The 20,108-nt window shown below is 37.8% G+C and overlaps 1 protein-coding gene across 4 annotated transcripts; it reads right to left on the bottom strand.

The window, feature by feature from the left end:
- LOC104767000 (DNA polymerase epsilon subunit B-like) lies at window positions 16,129-19,562 on the bottom strand. 4 transcript variants are annotated; one of them, XM_019241411.1, is made up of 12 exons: window positions 19,251-19,562; window positions 18,932-19,142; window positions 18,652-18,805; window positions 18,427-18,558; window positions 18,234-18,308; window positions 17,802-17,906; window positions 17,397-17,527; window positions 17,208-17,302; window positions 17,027-17,126; window positions 16,775-16,889; window positions 16,558-16,668; window positions 16,129-16,455 (listed from the first exon to the last, which is right to left on the bottom strand). In XM_019241411.1, the coding sequence occupies exons 4-12, from the start codon at window positions 18,508-18,510 to the stop codon at window positions 16,315-16,317; spliced, it is 957 nt and encodes a 318-aa protein (XP_019096956.1). In that variant the 5' UTR covers window positions 18,511-18,558; window positions 18,652-18,805; window positions 18,932-19,142; window positions 19,251-19,562; the 3' UTR covers window positions 16,129-16,314. The 4 variants fall into 4 exon arrangements, with proteins under 4 accessions (XP_019096956.1, XP_010489307.1, XP_019096955.1 ...); XM_010491005.2 differs by having other exon boundaries at window positions 18,936-19,142; XM_019241410.1 differs by having other exon boundaries at window positions 18,936-19,142; window positions 19,347-19,562.

Here is a 20,108-nt window from a genome sequence, read left to right as displayed (position 1 = left end):
GTACAAGGAGAGAACCAAGGCTTATCATGATAAGAAGATCATCTCCAGACATTTTGAGCCCAATGACCAGGTTTTCCTTTACAATTCTCGTTTGAAGCTATTCCCAGGTAAACTTGGTTCCCGTTGGTCTGGTCCTTTTACTGTCCATGAAGTTAGACCATATGGAGCTATTGTGTTGCTAAACTCCAAGGGAGAGAAGTTCAGTGTTAATGGTCAAAGGGTGAAACATTATTGGGCTCAAGCCCAGATACCAGACGGACACATTGTGCGTTTGGACGAAGCACCCTCCGCCTAATCCGTTGCCAAGTCAAGCTAATGACTTAAAATAACTGCTGAGTGGGAGGCAACCCACTGGTAGGAACTATTTATTTTTCAATTTTCTTTTAGGATTCCTAACATATTGATTTTTGGTTTTGAGTTTTCTTTGTTTCAGAATTAAAACAAAAAAAACAAAAAACAGATGAAAATGTTTCGGATATCACTGATCAAGGCAGAGCATCGACCGACACCACCAGGGTGTCGGTCTTCACCGTTATTGGATCGCAGATGGATAGAAGGGTTAATGGGTTTGATAATTGGATTTGCGAAATTGGGCCTGAAATTGTAATTGGGCCGGGTCTGAATGAAGCAACATCGACCGATACCACTTAATGGGTGTCGGTCGACACCGTTAAAATCGAGGCCATCACGATTTAACCCCCGAGTCGTCTCCTTCGTTGCATAAAACAAGAAAACCCGATGCAAATCTTCAAAGCTTCATAACTTTTCTAATACTGATCCGTTTTGAGTGATTCCAAGACTAACCTGATCGATTTCGAGTCCTCTACCCGTATTCAGTGTCAATTTCGTGTTTTGGAGTGGTGGCACCAACCAAGAAGACACGAACCGACGATGGCAAAGCTTCATATTCTCGCCCAACTCGCCAGTCCAATCGCCGTCCGCCTCCGCGAGCTCCGGTGAGAGCTTCCTCTGACCTCCCAGATCTTTCACTTCCATCTCCCATTCCATCTCGTTTCCCATGGCCCAAGGAAGAAAATGTGCCAATCCCAACTCAACAGGTATGGGAGAATCCTCTTGCAGAACTTAAGAAGGCTGAGTTTATCAACAGACCATTGGATGTTTAGGGAGAGTATGAGACATTGTTTATAATGCCTGGTTAGGAGTAGAAATAGAACAGACTAAGTTTGTTGATCCAGCTGTTCTGCATAGACTTCGGATTCATGATGAGGTCTTAGGATTGTTAGATAAGATTAATTTGGGGACGGTTTGCACCAGACAGTATGATTGCTATCCCGATTTGGTGAGACAGTTTATGGCTACTGTGTGGGTTGTCTATGACAACGAACAGGCATCGGAACCACGTCAGGGAGAGTTGCATTTCTGTATTCGCGGGATACCATATTTAGTGACTTTGCCTCATCTGTGTGACATTTTTGATTGGCCACGGTGGTATAGAGGTACTGCTTTGCCTCAGACCTATTTGGATGTTGGTGTTTTGTGGTCTTATATAGGAAATGGAGATTATGACTCCAAGAAGTGTGTTCAGACAAATGTTCGCCATCCCGTACTTCGTTATGTTCTTCGGGCTATTGGGACCACTTTTTTGTGCAAGATGGAACCAAACAAGATGAGAGCTGCTGAGCTTTATCTATTGGGGATTGGAGTTAGACGATTGATTCCGGATTTGACTGAGCGGCAGGACCCTTCATTGCCCAACTTTGGGGCTGTTTTTGCACATCACTTGGTCTCCCTTCAGACCAAACCGTTTTTGGGTCACGGCCAAAAAATTGAGCAAGTTGGGAGCCTTATCACAGCTATTCTTCAGTGGAAGAACATCCCGACTGACGGGTACAGTGTTCTGCCACAGCGGGCTCTCATGGATGAGCAGTATATGAGGAGTACAACCTGGATGAAGCGAGGATTGTTGTGGAGATTCATGGATGAGACTTGAGAGCATCTGATACGCCTTCCTAGACCAGACCTCACTACTATTGGAGAGGATCCAGAGCAGTTGCGTTTTCTTCCATCCGCTGCCGACTTTGTCATTGTTCCTCCTACCCATCGTCATCGAGCTTCCCGGTCTGCTGCTGCTTCCGCTACTCCTTCTGTACCTGCTCCTGACCCTGCTGGAGGTTTTGAGATTGGTTCTTCCTCTGCTACCGCTCTACTTGAGTTTCCAGAGCCACCAGAGGATCCCGCCACTATGTCTCAAGGAGCTCATCAGGCCTATGTGGTTACTGCTTTGCGTTCTATTTGGAATGGCATGGCCAAGCTGTCTCGTTGCTGCATTCGTCCTACTAGGCCCCGGTCACCTTTCGCGTCTTCACCACCTGTTGATCCCGTCTCTGATGACGAAGATGCTGCTGCTGATGTTTAGCTTCTGATCATGGTTTTCTTTATCTTTTTCCCTTTTTAGGATTGAGTCATTTTTATTCTTGCATTGAGTTAGTTTGTGTTTGAAATTTGTTTGAACTTTTGAACTATCTATCTATCATGTTGCTTTTAACCTGTGTTTGTGTTTGAGTGCTTCTTAACAGAATTAACATCCAACAACACAACAACACAATTAACTGCAAGTCTGCAACTAACAAGGAGTTTCGGCCAACAATCACCATACGCCGAGGGTGTCGATCGACACTGCAATGGTGTCGGTCGACACCGATGGGTAACCCAAGAATGTTCATCTTTTCTTTACAATTTTTCAACATATTTTTGTTTATTTACTTTTCCCTTGCTTGATAACACTGGGGACAGTGTCGTTTAAGTCTGGGGAAGGTTAGTATTAACTACTAACTTGTGTCAAAACCGTTTTTGTTTTTATTGAGTCAAATGTTTCAAATTTTTCTTTTTGGAATTAGGATCTCTAACTAATGGTTTCTGTTCTTTGGCTAACACTCTAATGACTCTTGACTAAGCTTGACCTCAGAACTAAAGTGTGGAAAAGACTATGAGCTGTATCAACAATCCCGAAAGCCCTTATTCAAAGGATATCTGGTTCAACCAACGTTGTCTCAACTTTTATCAGGATTTTAACCGGACTTAATCTCTTACTTTGGAGTTGGAAATCAGTGGACTAGACTTCGTCTTCAGGCCATACAAGACATTGCAATTTTTCAAAGTATGTCTCCCCTCTCTTTTCCCTTCAATACTTAAAAAAAAAACTAAAAAAAAAAAGAAGAAAAGAGGAGAATATAAGATGAGATGATTTTGATCAGTTTAGAGGAGTAGGTAAATTACCTGCGACCCCATTATTCTACTCTTGAGTCAAATGATCACACAAAGCTTGGAAGCGAGGGGTAGGTAAATTACCGATGACCCCGGTATTCGCTTACACCTTTGATTCAGAAAAAAAAAAAAAAAACAATCCATTGGAAGTGAGAAAAGGGAGAGGAAAGGAGATGTATGAAGAATGTCTTGGCCTGAAGAGAGTTCATATGCCACTGATGGATACACCAAGGTAAGAACTCACCTGTATTTGCTTTAATTTATGTAATGAGATGACAATGGTAAGACTAGAGATTCCTAAGAATTATGGGATTTGAGTAAGGAATGTTGATGCTTCTCAATTGACAAAGTATATGAAGTAAGTTCTGAAGATCAAGTCGATGAAGAGTGCGAAAAACAGTTACCTGCAGTTGAGTGAATTCCATGTTTTCAAACCTCTTTCACAAGTTTAAGTTTCTGTTTTTCTTGAGGACAAGCAAAGGCTAAGTCTGGGAGTTGATATATCATGGTTTTTATGGTTTTTAACCATGATATAAGTGTGCTTTTAAACTCTTTTGATTTTTTTTCTAGGTTGTTTTTGTGTCATTACAGGTTTTCTAGGATTTTGGCACGGATGGAGCGAAATGGAGCAATTTGGATCATTTTGCAGCATTTAACCCGGAGGAAACAAACTTGGAGTCGAATCAGAGTGATGGTGTCGATCGACACCACCTTGGTGTGGGTTGACACCCTGTTTTATCCGACGAGAGAACAAGAATTGGAAATTTTACAATTTTCCCCGAAGTTTTTCACAATTGCAACATAAGCCCCTGGACATGTTTTAGGATGCATATATTTTATTTTTGGGTTTTAGAAACTAGGAAGTTATTTTTCTAGCAGTTTTTGAGAGCTTTTGGGAGAGACAAAACTGAATTCTTTGTAGAGAGAAGATTTCTAAACTCCCTCTTTTACTTTTCAATATCTATTGCATGTTATTCAGAATTATGATTTATTCTTCATTAAACATGTCTGAGTAATTTGCTTGTTAGGTTTAGGGTTTTTCATAGGGTTTTTATGATTTATTAGATCTGTGATTTTAGGGTTCTTAATCTTTTATGATCTTCATCCTTGGTTGTTCTTCATAATAATTCTTGATTGATCACCTAGAATTATTATCATAGGAAAATAAATTGATATGAGAATATAATTGTTTTCCTGAATAAAACCATTGATGAGCAAAATTACTTTTTACAAAGAGATTTGATTTAGTAGGTTTGTCAACTTATCTAAACCTGAATTTAAAGCTGATTTTTAACCTAGAATTTTACAAAGAGATTTGGATTTTCTGGTTTTAAATTTAGATAATATTTGCAGTGAGAACTGATTTATTTTACAAATATTGTTTAGAGTTAGATCTGATTTTAATTGCTTGAACCTTAATTAATTTACTGATTTAATATTTCATATTTTCCTGAGAAATTTCCTAGGCTTAACCTTTTGATTTTCTGATTTCACAACACTTTTATTTGAATATTTGCATTGCCTTTTCAATAATTAATTAACTTGTTTAGCGTAATAATAAAACTCGATAATCTATAGTGTTTGATCTTGAGTCTCTGAAGAATTCGACCCCTAAGTACTACAGTGATCTCTTGTTTGAGAGAGTAGCTCCAGGGATTAATTTGAGCATATCATAGCTTCTTGTGGAAAAGTTTTGGTTTTTAGTAATGGAGCCTTTTATTTTGCTTTTTTTTTCAGGCTCAGGTATCCTTTATTTCTAATATCCCAAAATTATTCGTATGGTTCCAAATAATTCTTTTTTCAAATTTTAAAAAATCGAAAACGCAAAAATCATAAACCTCTCCCTGGATCTTGTGGACTTTGTGGACCAACAGAAATAAGAAATTGTTTGAACAGATCCACTTGACAAGCTGATATATCATGGTTTTGTGGTTTTTAACCATGGTATAAGTGAACTTTTTGATTCTTTTGATTTGTTTTGTAGGATGTTTTTGAGTCTTTACAGGTTTTCCAGGATTTTAGCACGGATGGAGCACAGTGAAGCAATTTGGATCATTTTGGAGAGTTTAACCGAAGAAATCAAGTTGAAGCTGTTCAAGAGTGATTGTGTCAGTCGATGCCACTCTTGGTGTCGGTCGACACTCAGTTGAGCCGACACATGAGCCAAGTTTTGGAAGTTTTACAAAACTTCCCAAAGTAATATTTGCGCTTTTCTTTTTACCTCAACAAGGAGATTGGTGTTCATAGGGCTTGACTCCTTGTTCATACTGGACAAGTAAGATTTCTTAAAAAAAATGGTACTTGTCTCCCTTATTCAAGTTAAGACATTATTCCTGAGAGATTTGTTGAAAAAGAAAAAAAAAAGAGAATAAAAGATGACATGATTTTGATCAGTTTAGAGTGGTAAGTAAATTACCTGTGACCCCATTATTCTACTCTTGAATCAAATGATCACACAAAGCTTGGAAGCAAGGGGTAGGTAAATTACCGATGACCCCACTATTCGCCTACACCTTTGATTAAAAGAAAAAAAAATCTCAGAAAAAAAAAACAGAGCAAAGCTCGAAGCAAGATAAAATAGAACAAGTCTGGGGGAGAGAAAGAGTACCACAGGTTGTAAATATATCTTCTTGCTTGTTATGGTATAATATGGGAATGAGTCTAGAAGGTTCTTGACATTGATCAAATTGATGAGTCCCATTGACGAAGGCTTAATGGAGGATGTTGTGGAATTTGGTTTGAATTTGGGATGCTAAGAATGTCAACGAATAAGTACATGGTGGTTCGATTTGGATTTATCTTCTAAGTATATGGATTATGGTTTCGATGATCATGGCATTTCTCTAAAAAGAAAAGGAGTTTCCGCATTTTCAAACTTCTTTCGCAGGTCTAAGTTTTTGTTTGCTTGAGGGCAAGCAAAGACTAAGTCTGGGGGAATTGATATATCATGGTTTTTGTGGTTTTTAACCATGATACAAGTGTGATTTTTGAGTCTTTTCATATTTTCTAGGATTTAAGCACGGATGGAGTAGAGTAAAGCAATTTGGATCATTTTGGAGCTTTAAACCGAAGAAATCAAGTTGAAGCTGTTCAAAAGTGATGGTGTCGGTCGACACCTAGTTGAGCCGATACACGAGCCAAGTTTTGGAAGTTTTACAAAACTTCCTGAAGTTTTCCATAATTGCAGCACAAGACCTTGACGTGTTTTAGGACTTATATATAGTATTTTTAGGTTTTAGAAACCCTTAAGTTTTATTTTAGCAGCTTTCTGAGAGAGATATATTGAGAACTTTTGGGAGAGATGGATCTGAATTCTTTTGTAGAAAGAAGATTTCTAAACTCCCTTTTTTATTTTTAATATCTATTGCTTATTATTCAGAAAAGATGTTTTGTTCTTTATTAAACATATCTGAGTAGTTTGCTTGTTAAGTTCAGAGTTTTTCACAGAATTTTTATGGTTTATTAGATCTGTTATTTTTTAGGGTTCATTACCTTTCAAGATCTTCATCATAGGTTGTTCTTCATATTAATTCTTGATTGATCACCTAGAATTAATAACCTAGGAAAATTAATTGATGTGAAAATATAATTGATTTTCCTGATAAAACCTTTGATGAGCAAAATTACTTTTTACCAAGAGATTTGATTTTGTGAACAAACTAAACTTGTTTTTAAAGCTGATTTCAACCTTGAATTTTACAAAGAGATTTGGATTTTTGGGTTTTAAACTAAGATAATATTTGTAGTGAGAACTGATTTATTTTACAAAAGAGATTAGAGTTCTAGATCTGATTTTTAATTGCTTGAATCCTAATTTATTTATTGATTTAATATTTCATAGTTACCTAAGAAATTTCCTAGACCTAGTTTTTTAATCTTCTGAATTTACAACACTTTTATTTTAGTATTTTGCATTGTTTTTATTTTAATACAAATTAATCTGTTTAGCCTAATCATAAAACTCTATAATTTATTGTGTAGTCTAGAGTCCTTGTGGAATTCGACCCCTAAGTACTACAATGATCTCTTAATTTGAGAGAGTAGCTCTAGGGTATAAATTTGAGCATATCAAATTTTGGCACCATTGTCGGAGACTCTTTTGATCTACCATTAGATTTGAGTTTTTAATTTCATTTAAATATTTCTTTTTATTTTCTACTAACACGTTTTTTGTTTCTCTTCTCTTGTGTGTTTCAAGGTTATGCCTTCAATGCCTAACACTAGGAACAAAAAAACTGGTCCAGTTGTGAAGCTTTCAAACCAAGAGTTAGGAAAACTAGAGTGTGAAAACCGAAAAGCAGTCAAATCCTTGCAGATGTTCAACACAATTATTCTGAGAGCAGCTGAGGCTGGTGTCTTGAGGATCAAGAGGGCCACTTGCGCAATGAGCAAGGCCAAAAGATTGATGCGGAAGGCAATGTAATTGCTGAAATCGTTGTCGCTGAGTAGCAGAACGTTGGTGTTCACCAACGCCAACAGGGTGTCGATCGACATCCACCTCCAACAGATGCACGTGGAGCTGCCAACCACGTTAACAACCCGGTTCGAAGAACCAGGATTTAATCAGGACCATTGCAGACTTCAATAGAGCTATATGATGTATGAGAACCGCTCTGCAATTGTTCCACCTCTATTCCCAAGAAATGACTTTGAGTTGAAGACTGCTTACTTCCAGCTAGTTGGACAAAGACCTTTCTTTAACTTTTCCAATGAGAAGCCTCTGGACCACATTGAACATTTTGAAGATCTTGTGACTAGTATCAAGGCTACTTGGGTGACTGAAGATTACATCTATTGCAAGCTCTTTCCATACTCACTTGCAGGAGAAGAATCTCAATGGTTGAAGCATCTCAATGGTTGAAGCAGTTGCAACCAGGTTCATTGACAAATTGGCAAGACATTAAGGTGGCTTTTCTCAACTACTTTTATGATGATGTAATGTCTGATGAGCTGAGAGTCAAGCTGTCCTCTTTCAAGCAAAGACCAGATGAAGCTTTCAAGGCAGCTTGGGTGAGATTCAAAGCTTATCAGAGGGACTGTCCACACCATGGTTTCTCAAGGGTACAATTGTTGAGTATCTTTTTCAGAGGATGTGACTGGAGTATCAGTTAGATTTGGATGTTGCTAGCCATGGAAACTTCAAGACAAGATTTCCAGATGAAGCTGAGAACCTGATTAAAAATTTGGCCTCCAACAATAGCACTAAGAGAGCCGATGCTGAGAGAAAGAGATTACATGGAGGCTATGATTCAAACCAGCTAGCTTCGGTTAATGCTAAGTTTGATTCAGTTCACAATCTTCTTGTGGGTAAGAAATCAGTTCATTTTGCTGTAGAGGTTGAGACATATGAGCCAGAGTCGGAGGATGAAAAGGATGTGAACTACATCAATGGGTATCAAAATAAGTGGTTTGGTCCGAAGAATTCCTTCACAGGAAATCCGAACAACAACTTCACTAGGAACTATGGTTCTTCTTATTACCAATCCCTCCCTCCACCAAATTCAGAGAGCAAAATGGAATCAATGCTTGAACAGATTTTGGAAGGTCAACAGAAGTTAACAGTGGATTTGAATGGAAATATTGATAATGTCTACAATGAGCTTATTGGAAAGATTGATGCATGGAATTTTCATGTTAAGAAGCTAGAGAGTCAAGTTGCACAGACTGCTGGGTTTGTCAAACGACAAGAGGGTTTTCTTCATGGAAGAACTGAGTCAAACCCCAAGCATGCTTGCAATGCCAAAGTAGTGAGAGATAAAGATGATGGTGAAATTGTTTCTGCATAACAGGGAGAGAAATCGGCCAAATCCGAGACGGAGAAGTCAACACCAGATGATGGTGTCGATCGACACCAACTGGGTGTCGGTCAACACTCATCTCAGACAGAACCCGAAGTTGCAAAATCTCCGGTTCCAGCTGCTGAGAGGGTGTACCAACCTAAGATTCCTTTTCCTAAGCCAAGAAGGTCCAAGCAGGAGCTTGAGGAGGCTAGATGCAAGGCTATGATGGATAAGGTGATGATAGAGATGCCTTTGGTTGATGCAGTCAAGTTTTCTCCTAAGATTAAACGGTATGTGAAGAGGATTGATACGCCCAAATTAGAGGATCACTCAGCCGGATTAGAAAGGATAGAAACTTGCCAAGGTGCAAGGTGCAACAAGGGAGATTTGATGGATTGAGGGGTCGCACAGCAGTTGCGAAAGGTTGCTGATATTTCCAACTCCAATCGCTGCTAGATATAACACACTAGTCCAGCAAGAGGAGTCTGTTACTTGGATATTACACACCAAGAAACAAAGAAATGTTCTAGAGAAAGAACAAAGAGATAGACTCTTAAAATGAAAAAGAAAATTGATTGATTCTCAAATGAGATTACATGTGTTTATATAGGGATAAGAAACTTGGTAACAAAGCAAGTATTGATTATTCTTTGAAACTAAAAAACATTAAATATAGATAGTTGAATGAAGACCCAAGACTTGAAGTTTTCCTTCCCAAATGTATTCTTCCCAAGGTGTCCTTTCCAAGGTGAGTTGAACTCAATTTTCGTCATCCCTCTTTGACCACAAAATAAAGTGCTTATTTTAGGATTTATTGGACTTGATTTAGGATCAAAGTGAGCTAGACTTGATAAATATCATCTCCAATAGATTTTCTCATGCTCTCTTTGGCCATAAGCTCTTGAATTAACCCATTAAGTGTTTCCTTGATCTTCTTTGACTTTGACTTTTTGATCCAACTTGCTGATGAGAANTTGTTGAGTATCTTTTTCAGAGGATGTGACTGGAGTATCAGTTAGATTTGGATGTTGCTAGCCATGGAAACTTCAAGACAAGATTTCCAGATGAAGCTGAGAACCTGATTAAAAATTTGGCCTCCAACAATAGCACTAAGAGAGCCGATGCTGAGAGAAAGAGATTACATGGAGGCTATGATTCAAACCAGCTAGCTTCGGTTAATGCTAAGTTTGATTCAGTTCACAATCTTCTTGTGGGTAAGAAATCAGTTCATTTTGCTGTAGAGGTTGAGACATATGAGCCAGAGTCGGAGGATGAAAAGGATGTGAACTACATCAATGGGTATCAAAATAAGTGGTTTGGTCCGAAGAATTCCTTCACAGGAAATCCGAACAACAACTTCACTAGGAACTATGGTTCTTCTTATTACCAATCCCTCCCTCCACCAAATTCAGAGAGCAAAATGGAATCAATGCTTGAACAGATTTTGGAAGGTCAACAGAAGTTAACAGTGGATTTGAATGGAAATATTGATAATGTCTACAATGAGCTTATTGGAAAGATTGATGCATGGAATTTTCATGTTAAGAAGCTAGAGAGTCAAGTTGCACAGACTGCTGGGTTTGTCAAACGACAAGAGGGTTTTCTTCATGGAAGAACTGAGTCAAACCCCAAGCATGCTTGCAATGCCAAAGTAGTGAGAGATAAAGATGATGGTGAAATTGTTTCTGCATAACAGGGAGAGAAATCGGCCAAATCCGAGACGGAGAAGTCAACACCAGATGATGGTGTCGATCGACACCAACTGGGTGTCGGTCAACACTCATCTCAGACAGAACCCGAAGTTGCAAAATCTCCGGTTCCAGCTGCTGAGAGGGTGTACCAACCTAAGATTCCTTTTCCTAAGCCAAGAAGGTCCAAGCAGGAGCTTGAGGAGGCTAGATGCAAGGCTATGATGGATAAGGTGATGATAGAGATGCCTTTGGTTGATGCAGTCAAGTTTTCTCCTAAGATTAAACGGTATGTGAAGAGGATTGATACGCCCAAATTAGAGGATCACTCAGCCGGATTAGAAAGGATAGAAACTTGCCAAGGTGCAAGGTGCAACAAGGGAGATTTGATGGATTGAGGGGTCGCACAGCAGTTGCGAAAGGTTGCTGATATTTCCAACTCCAATCGCTGCTAGATATAACACACTAGTCCAGCAAGAGGAGTCTGTTACTTGGATATTACACACCAAGAAACAAAGAAATGTTCTAGAGAAAGAACAAAGAGATAGACTCTTAAAATGAAAAAGAAAATTGATTGATTCTCAAATGAGATTACATGTGTTTATATAGGGATAAGAAACTTGGTAACAAAGCAAGTATTGATTATTCTTTGAAACTAAAAAACATTAAATATAGATAGTTGAATGAAGACCCAAGACTTGAAGTTTTCCTTCCCAAATGTATTCTTCCCAAGGTGTCCTTTCCAAGGTGAGTTGAACTCAATTTTCGTCATCCCTCTTTGACCACAAAATAAAGTGCTTATTTTAGGATTTATTGGACTTGATTTAGGATCAAAGTGAGCTAGACTTGATAAATATCATCTCCAATAGATTTTCTCATGCTCTCTTTGGCCATAAGCTCTTGAATTAACCCATTAAGTGTTTCCTTGATCTTCTTTGACTTTGACTTTTTGATCCAACTTGCTGATGAGAAACAACATGGGCTGTATCTTTACTCCATCCTGGAATTAGTAGAAACACCTCCTGGTTGTCATACGTAATTTTGGAAGCTCCTAAACCAATTGGACCTAAAGCTCTTCAAGTGTAGAACTAGATTGACTTCCTTTGGGAAATGGGGCGTAACCTTGTTGTTTATTGGCCAAATCTTGTGTTCTTGGGCTTTTTGGAAACATAAGTGATCCATTGACATCCTCCAACTGATTTCGTGTCGAAATTGTTGCTGAGTTGGTCTGTGTAACACGATCTTTGGCTCAGACGCGAAACTAGAACTAGGATAGATCCACTGACTTGAAATCTCCATATCTTTCACATATGAACTGATCTTAATGTGATTCCAAATCTCCATGGTTTCGGAATGGATCAAGATTCCAGAACAGTTTGGTTCATAGCTTGAATCCTTCTTACTTGGTAGTACTCCTCCTTTGAATACTCGTAGGTCCAAATCACGTAGCCATGAGTTCAGCTGAGTTGTAAAATAAATAACTCCTTCATCAGAACTCTGATTGTACTGATTCCACCTCGAGATATTCTCTAGATGAGGTAAGAATGTATTCCAAATAGTAGTTTGGCTGGAAGAGTTGACCTTTGACTTCGTTTGAGGTGAGCAAGACTCAAGGGTCGTCTTGGATGGTCTCATGATCATATCAAGGATGGTATCTAATGGTTTGAGTCCTAAGGAAGGAGCACTACTTACCAAAGATGTCAGTACAATTCTGTTGAACCAACCTACTCAAAGGAAGAAAGATAGGAAAGAGAAAGTGACTGTCTCTGAGAAAGTGAGTGCAGTGATCCAGAGTAGAATTGCATAGAAGCTACCAGATCATGGAAGTTTTGTGTTAGATTGTTCTATCTCCACAGGAAGGTTTCCTCACTCTCTTTGCGATCTTGGCTCTAGTATTAACCTGATGTCACATTCTGTTGCTGTGAGACTTAGGATAACAAAATTCAAGCCGACTAAGATATCTCTTATCTTAGCTGATAGATCCCAAAGAATTCCTGAAGGTTTCCTCGAGGACATTCCAATTAAGACTGGAGATTTCATGATTCCCACTGAATTTGTGTGCTGAAGTATGATAAAGAGCCTAATGATCCTCTCATCTTAGAAAGATCTTTCTTGGCTACAGCTGGTGCCATCATAGATGTGAAGAAGGGACATATAGAACTGGATGTGGGAGGTTTGGGTATGAACTTGGAGATGGATAAGCTGAGGAGAGCTCCTACTAATGATGGGCATACTTTTTTTTGTTGAGAAGTTTGATGAGATCTGCAAAGAAGAAGCTGGGAGACCAGCATCAGGCTCAGTGTCGATCGACACCTCCTCTGTGTCAGTCGACACTCCTCCACGACTGAGCCCGAACTTAACCAGAACTGAGCGCTCGTACGACNTACTTGGTAGTACTCCTCCTTTGAATACTCGTAGGTCCAAATCACGTAGCCATGAGTTCAGCTGAGTTGTAAAATAAATAACTCCTTCATCAGAACTCTGATTGTACTGATTCCACCTCGAGATATTCTCTAGATGAGGTAAGAATGTATTCCAAATAGTAGTTTGGCTGGAAGAGTTGACCTTTGACTTCGTTTGAGGTGAGCAAGACTCAAGGGTCGTCTTGGATGGTCTCATGATCATATCAAGGATGGTATCTAATGGTTTGAGTCCTAAGGAAGGAGCACTACTTACCAAAGATGTCAGTACAATTCTGTTGAACCAACCTACTCAAAGGAAGAAAGATAGGAAAGAGAAAGTGACTGTCTCTGAGAAAGTGAGTGCAGTGATCCAGAGTAGAATTGCATAGAAGCTACCAGATCATGGAAGTTTTGTGTTAGATTGTTCTATCTCCACAGGAAGGTTTCCTCACTCTCTTTGCGATCTTGGCTCTAGTATTAACCTGATGTCACATTCTGTTGCTGTGAGACTTAGGATAACAAAATTCAAGCCGACTAAGATATCTCTTATCTTAGCTGATAGATCCCAAAGAATTCCTGAAGGTTTCCTCGAGGACATTCCAATTAAGACTGGAGATTTCATGATTCCCACTGAATTTGTGTGCTGAAGTATGATAAAGAGCCTAATGATCCTCTCATCTTAGAAAGATCTTTCTTGGCTACAGCTGGTGCCATCATAGATGTGAAGAAGGGACATATAGAACTGGATGTGGGAGGTTTGGGTATGAACTTGGAGATGGATAAGCTGAGGAGAGCTCCTACTAATGATGGGCATACTTTTTTTTGTTGAGAAGTTTGATGAGATCTGCAAAGAAGAAGCTGGGAGACCAGCATCAGGCTCAGTGTCGATCGACACCTCCTCTGTGTCAGTCGACACTCCTCCACGACTGAGCCCGAACTTAACCAGAACTGAGCGCTCGTACGACATTCTCTATGCTTCAGGTCTGAAAGCTGTTCCCAAACAGAAAACTCCCTTCTATACACTCCATAGTCCGCATGTAAGGCAAATGTACACGCATCTTCTTCACCCAAACCTTCTCCATTCATCAATAAGAATTTCAAATGTACTTAAATTGTTCTGCAGTTAACCAAGCCACGAGATTATCGTAGAGTGCTTGTTTCTTCTGTTGATGATTTTGTAGGCTATAAAAGAAGCCCACCCATACCTAAGTCCCGCCCTTGTCCTATTCCTCACATCCTTGGCAGACCTCATGCACCTAAAGCTTATACATCACCTTGGATGAAGAGGACATTCTCTCGGCGGCATACATTGCCACTTTCTGTTCAACCTGATGCCTGAGCTCTGACACAGTCAAGCTAATGGCTGAAATCAAGCGCTTAGTGGGAGACAACCCACTCTTAGGTTTTTATTTTTCGTATTGAGTCATTTTTCTTCTTGCATTGAGTCAGTTTGTGTTTGGATTTGTATGAAATTATGAACTATCTATCTATCATGTTGCTTTTAACTTGTGTTTGAGTGCTTCTTAACGGAATAATCATCCGAGGATTGACTTACCAACACAATCTAACTGCAACTAACAAACGATTTTTCGACCATGTTTCTGTCTGCAGAGGGTGTCGATCGACTAACAAAGCATTTGCTGATCAAAGAACTCAAGTTGGAGCTTCAATTGAAGCAGCTCCATAGGATTCAACACGACATCCTTTCTTTTACTTCCGTTTTTCTTTCTTGATGTCTTCTTTCTTCTTTTTTTTTTTTATTTCTTCTCTCTCTCATGTATTTCTCTTTCCTTTATGTAAATTGCTGATGGGGAGAACAATCTCAACCTCATTCAAATCAATTTTATTTTATCTAAATGAAACCTCTCCAGCAATTAATGATGCATCTGAGAATTCAATTTTAACGACTTCGACATCGAAGCAAGGATTAATTGACTTGTTTTTCTCTTTCAGCATTTATAGCTGAATAAAATGAGATTAAGAAGAAGAGGATGAAACTTCATGAACAAATCTAGGCTCAGTTGGATCGGATCGGGTCGAACAACCAACCAATCGTCGCTTTACTATCCATGATGTTTGATTTCACTTAAAAAGTTTGATGTTTGGTGTTGTTTTCTTTAGGATACAACGTGTGGACAAGTTGTATTTACATCAACAATGTTGTCTACCAATTGTGGACAATAATATACAATATATGTAAAAATGTTGTCCTTTATGAATTTATAACTAAAACTATATTGTAAACTATAATGTATTAGTTGATGGACTATTTTGATTTATACAAATGGTGGACAAGTTGTCATTGACTTTTTTGAATGTTGGCTTCCAAACGCTAAATCATGGTAGACAACATTTTCCACCTCGGTGGACATGTTTTAGAACAACATTACGTTATGAAATCTCTGTGGACAATAATAGACAAATTCGTATTTTTAGAAATTCAATATCGTCTACCGATTCAAATATTGTGGATATGTTTGTAAAAAATCAATATTATCTACCAATTTGAATTTGTAGATGATAGAAAATTTTGTATTTCTGAAAACTCAAACTTCTCAACATTATTTTCTAACTTTCCAATACTTTTTTAAAAAAATATATTGTTATTTGAGATATTCTATCTCTTTTCTTCTTTTTCTCAAAATTGTCAATCATTTATTTTTTGCACATTTAAAGTTTGCATATCTAACACATCTAATCCACTCACTCTCCCTCACCACACATTCGTCAAGGGTAAAATAGTCACATACTCATGACCAAAAAGTGGATTATAGTACTTTTAGAAAGATAAAAATAATATAGTATTTCTAAAAAGTTTTTTCTGAAAATCCCTTTAATATATCACCAACTCTAATTCTAGAATGCATATATAAACAAATATTTAAATATTTATCCTTTATTTCTAATATTCCAAAATTATTAATATGATTCCAAATCGTTCTTTTTTAAACCTTTAAAAAATTGGAAACGCAAAAATCATAAATCTTCCAAAAATAGAAACCTGGGCTTCAAAACCGCAATTTCGACCTTTATGATGATTCAGATTGACCCTTCTCTGATATGGTCGATCTATATGCAGGCAGGCAGGCATTGAATAGATTTGGTTAAATTAAAGAGATCACGTGTCTAGGAGATAATAATAATAATAATACAACAATGGAACAAGGAAGAGGACATAAAGTTATGTTTTGATCCCAGGATTTTTGTCTGAAAAGAGAATCACAGAGCAGAGAGTTCGACTTTTTGAGTGGAAGGCCGATAAGCTACGAAGGTGCTATCAGTTGAAAAGGAGCCCGGATTGAAACATGTTGCTCCCCCAAACTTGCACACCTTTCGCTCACTCTTGTCACCTAATACTATCTGTTTTAATAACAACAACAACAATCCTTCTTTTGTTTAAGTTTGGTTTCATGCTTCCAAAATTATGCACAACTCAACCTATAATAAGATGTAAGAATATACCGTATGAGGAGTTGGATACAGTTGTAGACAGTGATCATAGTTCCAAATGATGGGTTGCTCCATGAGAGGTAGAGGACAAAGATGGCTCTGATGAATTATTGTGGAATCAAGCTGAACCCACACATTTCACAAGTTTCAGACTATTTGTTATTACCCGAAAAAAAAAAAAATTGTCAAATCAAAAGTTTGAAAATAGTGTAGACGAGAGATGTTTTACGTCCTCAAAGGGGTCATTAGTTTCTTCTGAGGAAAGGGATATTAAGCATGAACGGCTCATTCGGTACACAACGTCTTGTCGGAAGAACACAATATCCTGGTTATAGAACTTTACTCTGCATTTTACAAACACAAAGATCAATGCTTCAGATTTTGAGTTCCGTCCGTCCATCTCAATAAATCCTCATACATAATTCAGAAGCCAAACACCATAATAAAGAACAATAGAGAGTTCACACTGTAGAATACTCACCTGCAAGGATTGCTTGAAAAAATCGCATTGGGAATAATGCCTCGAAGCTCTTCAGTTAAATAGTTTGGTAAACTGCATCTTGGCAAGACTGTCGAAGGACCTGTCAGTTATAATTTGTTTTGATTAGTCATGTCTCTTCATGGACCGTGGCATTATTAAGATAGTGATGGAGAAATGGTACCTGCGTCACCAGGACTTGGAATGAATAAAAACCGACTGCTTTCTTTTAGCCGTGGATGGTTTCCAATTATTCTCCCAAGTTTACCAAACTGCTGCCTGAAAAATGAAATGGATGCATGTCCTCAATAATACATAAGACCAGATTTTCGACAACACAATTGAGGAAACTTTAAATAAAATGATCCCTTACCTAAGGCTTGAATAAGAACAAAATGATAAGTTGCATGGGCGAGAACAAAAGCTTCCCATGAAAACTAACAAAGAGGGCACTATCTTCACTCTTTCAAAACGATCAAGAACTGTTTCCAACTTCCCGAGAACCTTCGAAGTGGACAACACATTTTGGCTAATCAAGAAATAATCTTTAAACACAAAAGATTTATGCTAAAAATACAGTTGTTGGTACTCCAACTCATAAGTCAGACAATATGACAAACGTGTCATCCACCGCTTCGCTTTCTAGTTCTGCAAGTCTACCCTGTGAACAGGGGCAAAAATATCGTATATTTGTATTTCTGCTGTGACTTTGCTATGTAAGGCATGGGACCGGACTTCCTCAAATCCAGAAGTACAAAAACAACGACTCAAGGGTTACCTTTTTTCGTTTATCTGGCCTGCCACATCCGAAGAAGTCATCCTCAGGGTGTACCTTTAACGTGTTATCCCTGTTTTCTAAAGGAGGAAACCCGCATGTAATAACCTTTACCAAAGACATGAAGAAAAAGCTTTTAGAAGCGGAACAGGTAAATCAAAGAATGTAGTCATTTGAAATTGAGCCTCTGTTTACAAGGCCATCATTATGTTGATGGGAACATTCAGTTACATATTCCAATTGTTTTCTTCAAGTGTGTTGTTTATGGGGACTTATGTACATATTATTATTGGTCACAGAGGAGACCCATACACACGAATTAGCTCTATATACAATTCCCACCCAAAATAATTAACATCTTGATCTCAAGATGGACAACAACAACCTATGAGAATCGTGGAACGTATAAAATATGCAACTTACACTCTAATATACCTGAAAGATGCCGTTGTGCATTTCACCTTCTGCGAAAAGGATAGTATTCTCTGTGAAAAAACCAGTGGTTATCTTGTACTGATTGTCAAAGAAAAGTAATCATACAGCAATAATTTGAGATGCATTTTTTATGTAAGTCCAGATTTTAGATGGAACTACGAAACTAAAGAGAGAGAGAAAAAAAAAAGGATATTGCTTTGGACAAATCAACCTCTACAGAAGCTGAAAGGTCTTCAAGGTAGAAGTGCCCATCTTCCATCTGTGATATCAAGCCCATCACCCATTTCGTTCCCGTCAGACCGATTAGAGACTGGATGGAAGATATCTACTAGACAGAACATGCAATGACAAACTCCTAAGTAGTTTTAGGTTTTACCAAAACAAAAAAAAAAAAAAAAAAGATGTGAGAGGAACCAACCTCGTATTTGTTAGATTGCGATATTTCAGCATCAAATGCTGGGCTAGAAAAATACTCAGAGCGAGAAACTCTCTGCAACAGCAATCTGAAACGTTCCCTGTATACTTGTATTTTTGCAGAAGCCTCGCCGTGAACAGGCAGATTACTCACATGCCTGGAATCAAATATATATTTCAGTCAGTGCAAAAGTGTTTATGCCATCAATGTCGACATCTACCACCAAGGCACAATGGGACATCTGTGTCATAATATCAATCGAAAGGATCTATTATCTACACACCTACCAATCCATCAACTGACAAAGTCTTAGTAACAGAAGAAAGTAGAAGCCTTAGTTACTGGATGAATCGCTTATTAACAAACATCATATCGATATTTTGGCACCAGAAACACATTGTCGATGATGGCCAAGGGATAAACAGTCGATTCTTCTGCCGCCGCCGCGTTAATCACGTTTTCAATTGATTCCACATCGATTATAGAAGAAGAACCTGCAACATTTTTTTTAATATATATATATATAAAAAAAAAAGCCCAACTATTCTATATGAGAGAATCGATAAGCAGTCGCATATATCAGAGGAAAATCAGACAAATACGCGATTCCTGCTGAAGGAGATTGAGAAGATGATTGATATCTTCATCTGGGAAGTCTACAATCATGTCTAAGGCATCGATTATGAATGAGGTGGTACCCTCTTATTCTGAATTGCTTCTGTATATATCTCCTCCTCGTACACCTTCTCATTCTCCCTGCCTCTTTTTGCTTTCTTCGTTTCGAATCGAAGACTCTTATCTCTCTCTCTCTCTCTCTCTCTCTCCTCTGAAACCTTACATTTTTCTTTCTGGGCGGGAATCTTCGGGAAAAACCCAACCCACCAAATTAGCGGAAAACGAAAAAAAAAATTAAGAGTGAATACAAACTTTCATTTAACATATGCCATTTACCCTAATCTTATTAATATCCTCAAACTTTCGCTTAACATGTGCCTACTGTACAAGTGACAGACACATCTCCAAAAAAACTTATTCACATATCTATATATACATTTTTTTTTGAAACAAATCCTGGAATTCATGTCATTGACATTAATTATTAATTTGTTTTTTATTTAATTAATTAATATTAAGTTTATATTTTTGGAAACAAGATTTCTCATCCTAAATAAATTTGAAAACAAGATTTCTTATTATTTTTTTACAATAAGAAACATATCTAATAAAAAAATCTGTAATTACACTTAAAATCTTTTATGAATATAATTTTTTTTCTTTTTGTCAAACTTAGAATATAATTTCTTAGCTTCCAAATTAGACAATTTATAACAAAAGATAGTTAATGTGATAGCTAACATCCCGAAATTGAAGTAAAATGATAACGTGATTATGAATATAATTATTTTAGAGAATCTAATTATTTTTTTAAAAAAACTCTATAAAATTTATATTGTTTCCTA

Source organism: Camelina sativa, chromosome 19 (assembly GCF_000633955.1).
Source record: "Camelina sativa cultivar DH55 chromosome 19, Cs, whole genome shotgun sequence".
Classification (NCBI taxonomy): Eukaryota; Viridiplantae; Streptophyta; class Magnoliopsida; order Brassicales; family Brassicaceae; genus Camelina; species Camelina sativa.
The sequence above is the reverse complement of the archived record's forward strand: the minus strand, read 5'-3'. Positions and strand labels throughout refer to the sequence as shown.

Excerpts from the sequence above, each read along its gene's own strand:
- LOC104767000 (XM_010491005.2), bottom strand. Across the intron at positions 18,559-18,651 it reads CGCAATCTAACAAATACGAG|ATATCTTCCATCCAGTCTCT; the intron begins GTTGGTTCCTCT and ends TCTGTCTAGTAG. Across the intron at positions 18,309-18,426 it reads AGGTTGATTTGTCCAAAGCA|AAGATAACCACTGGTTTTTT; the intron begins ATATCCTTTTTT and ends GACAATCAGTAC.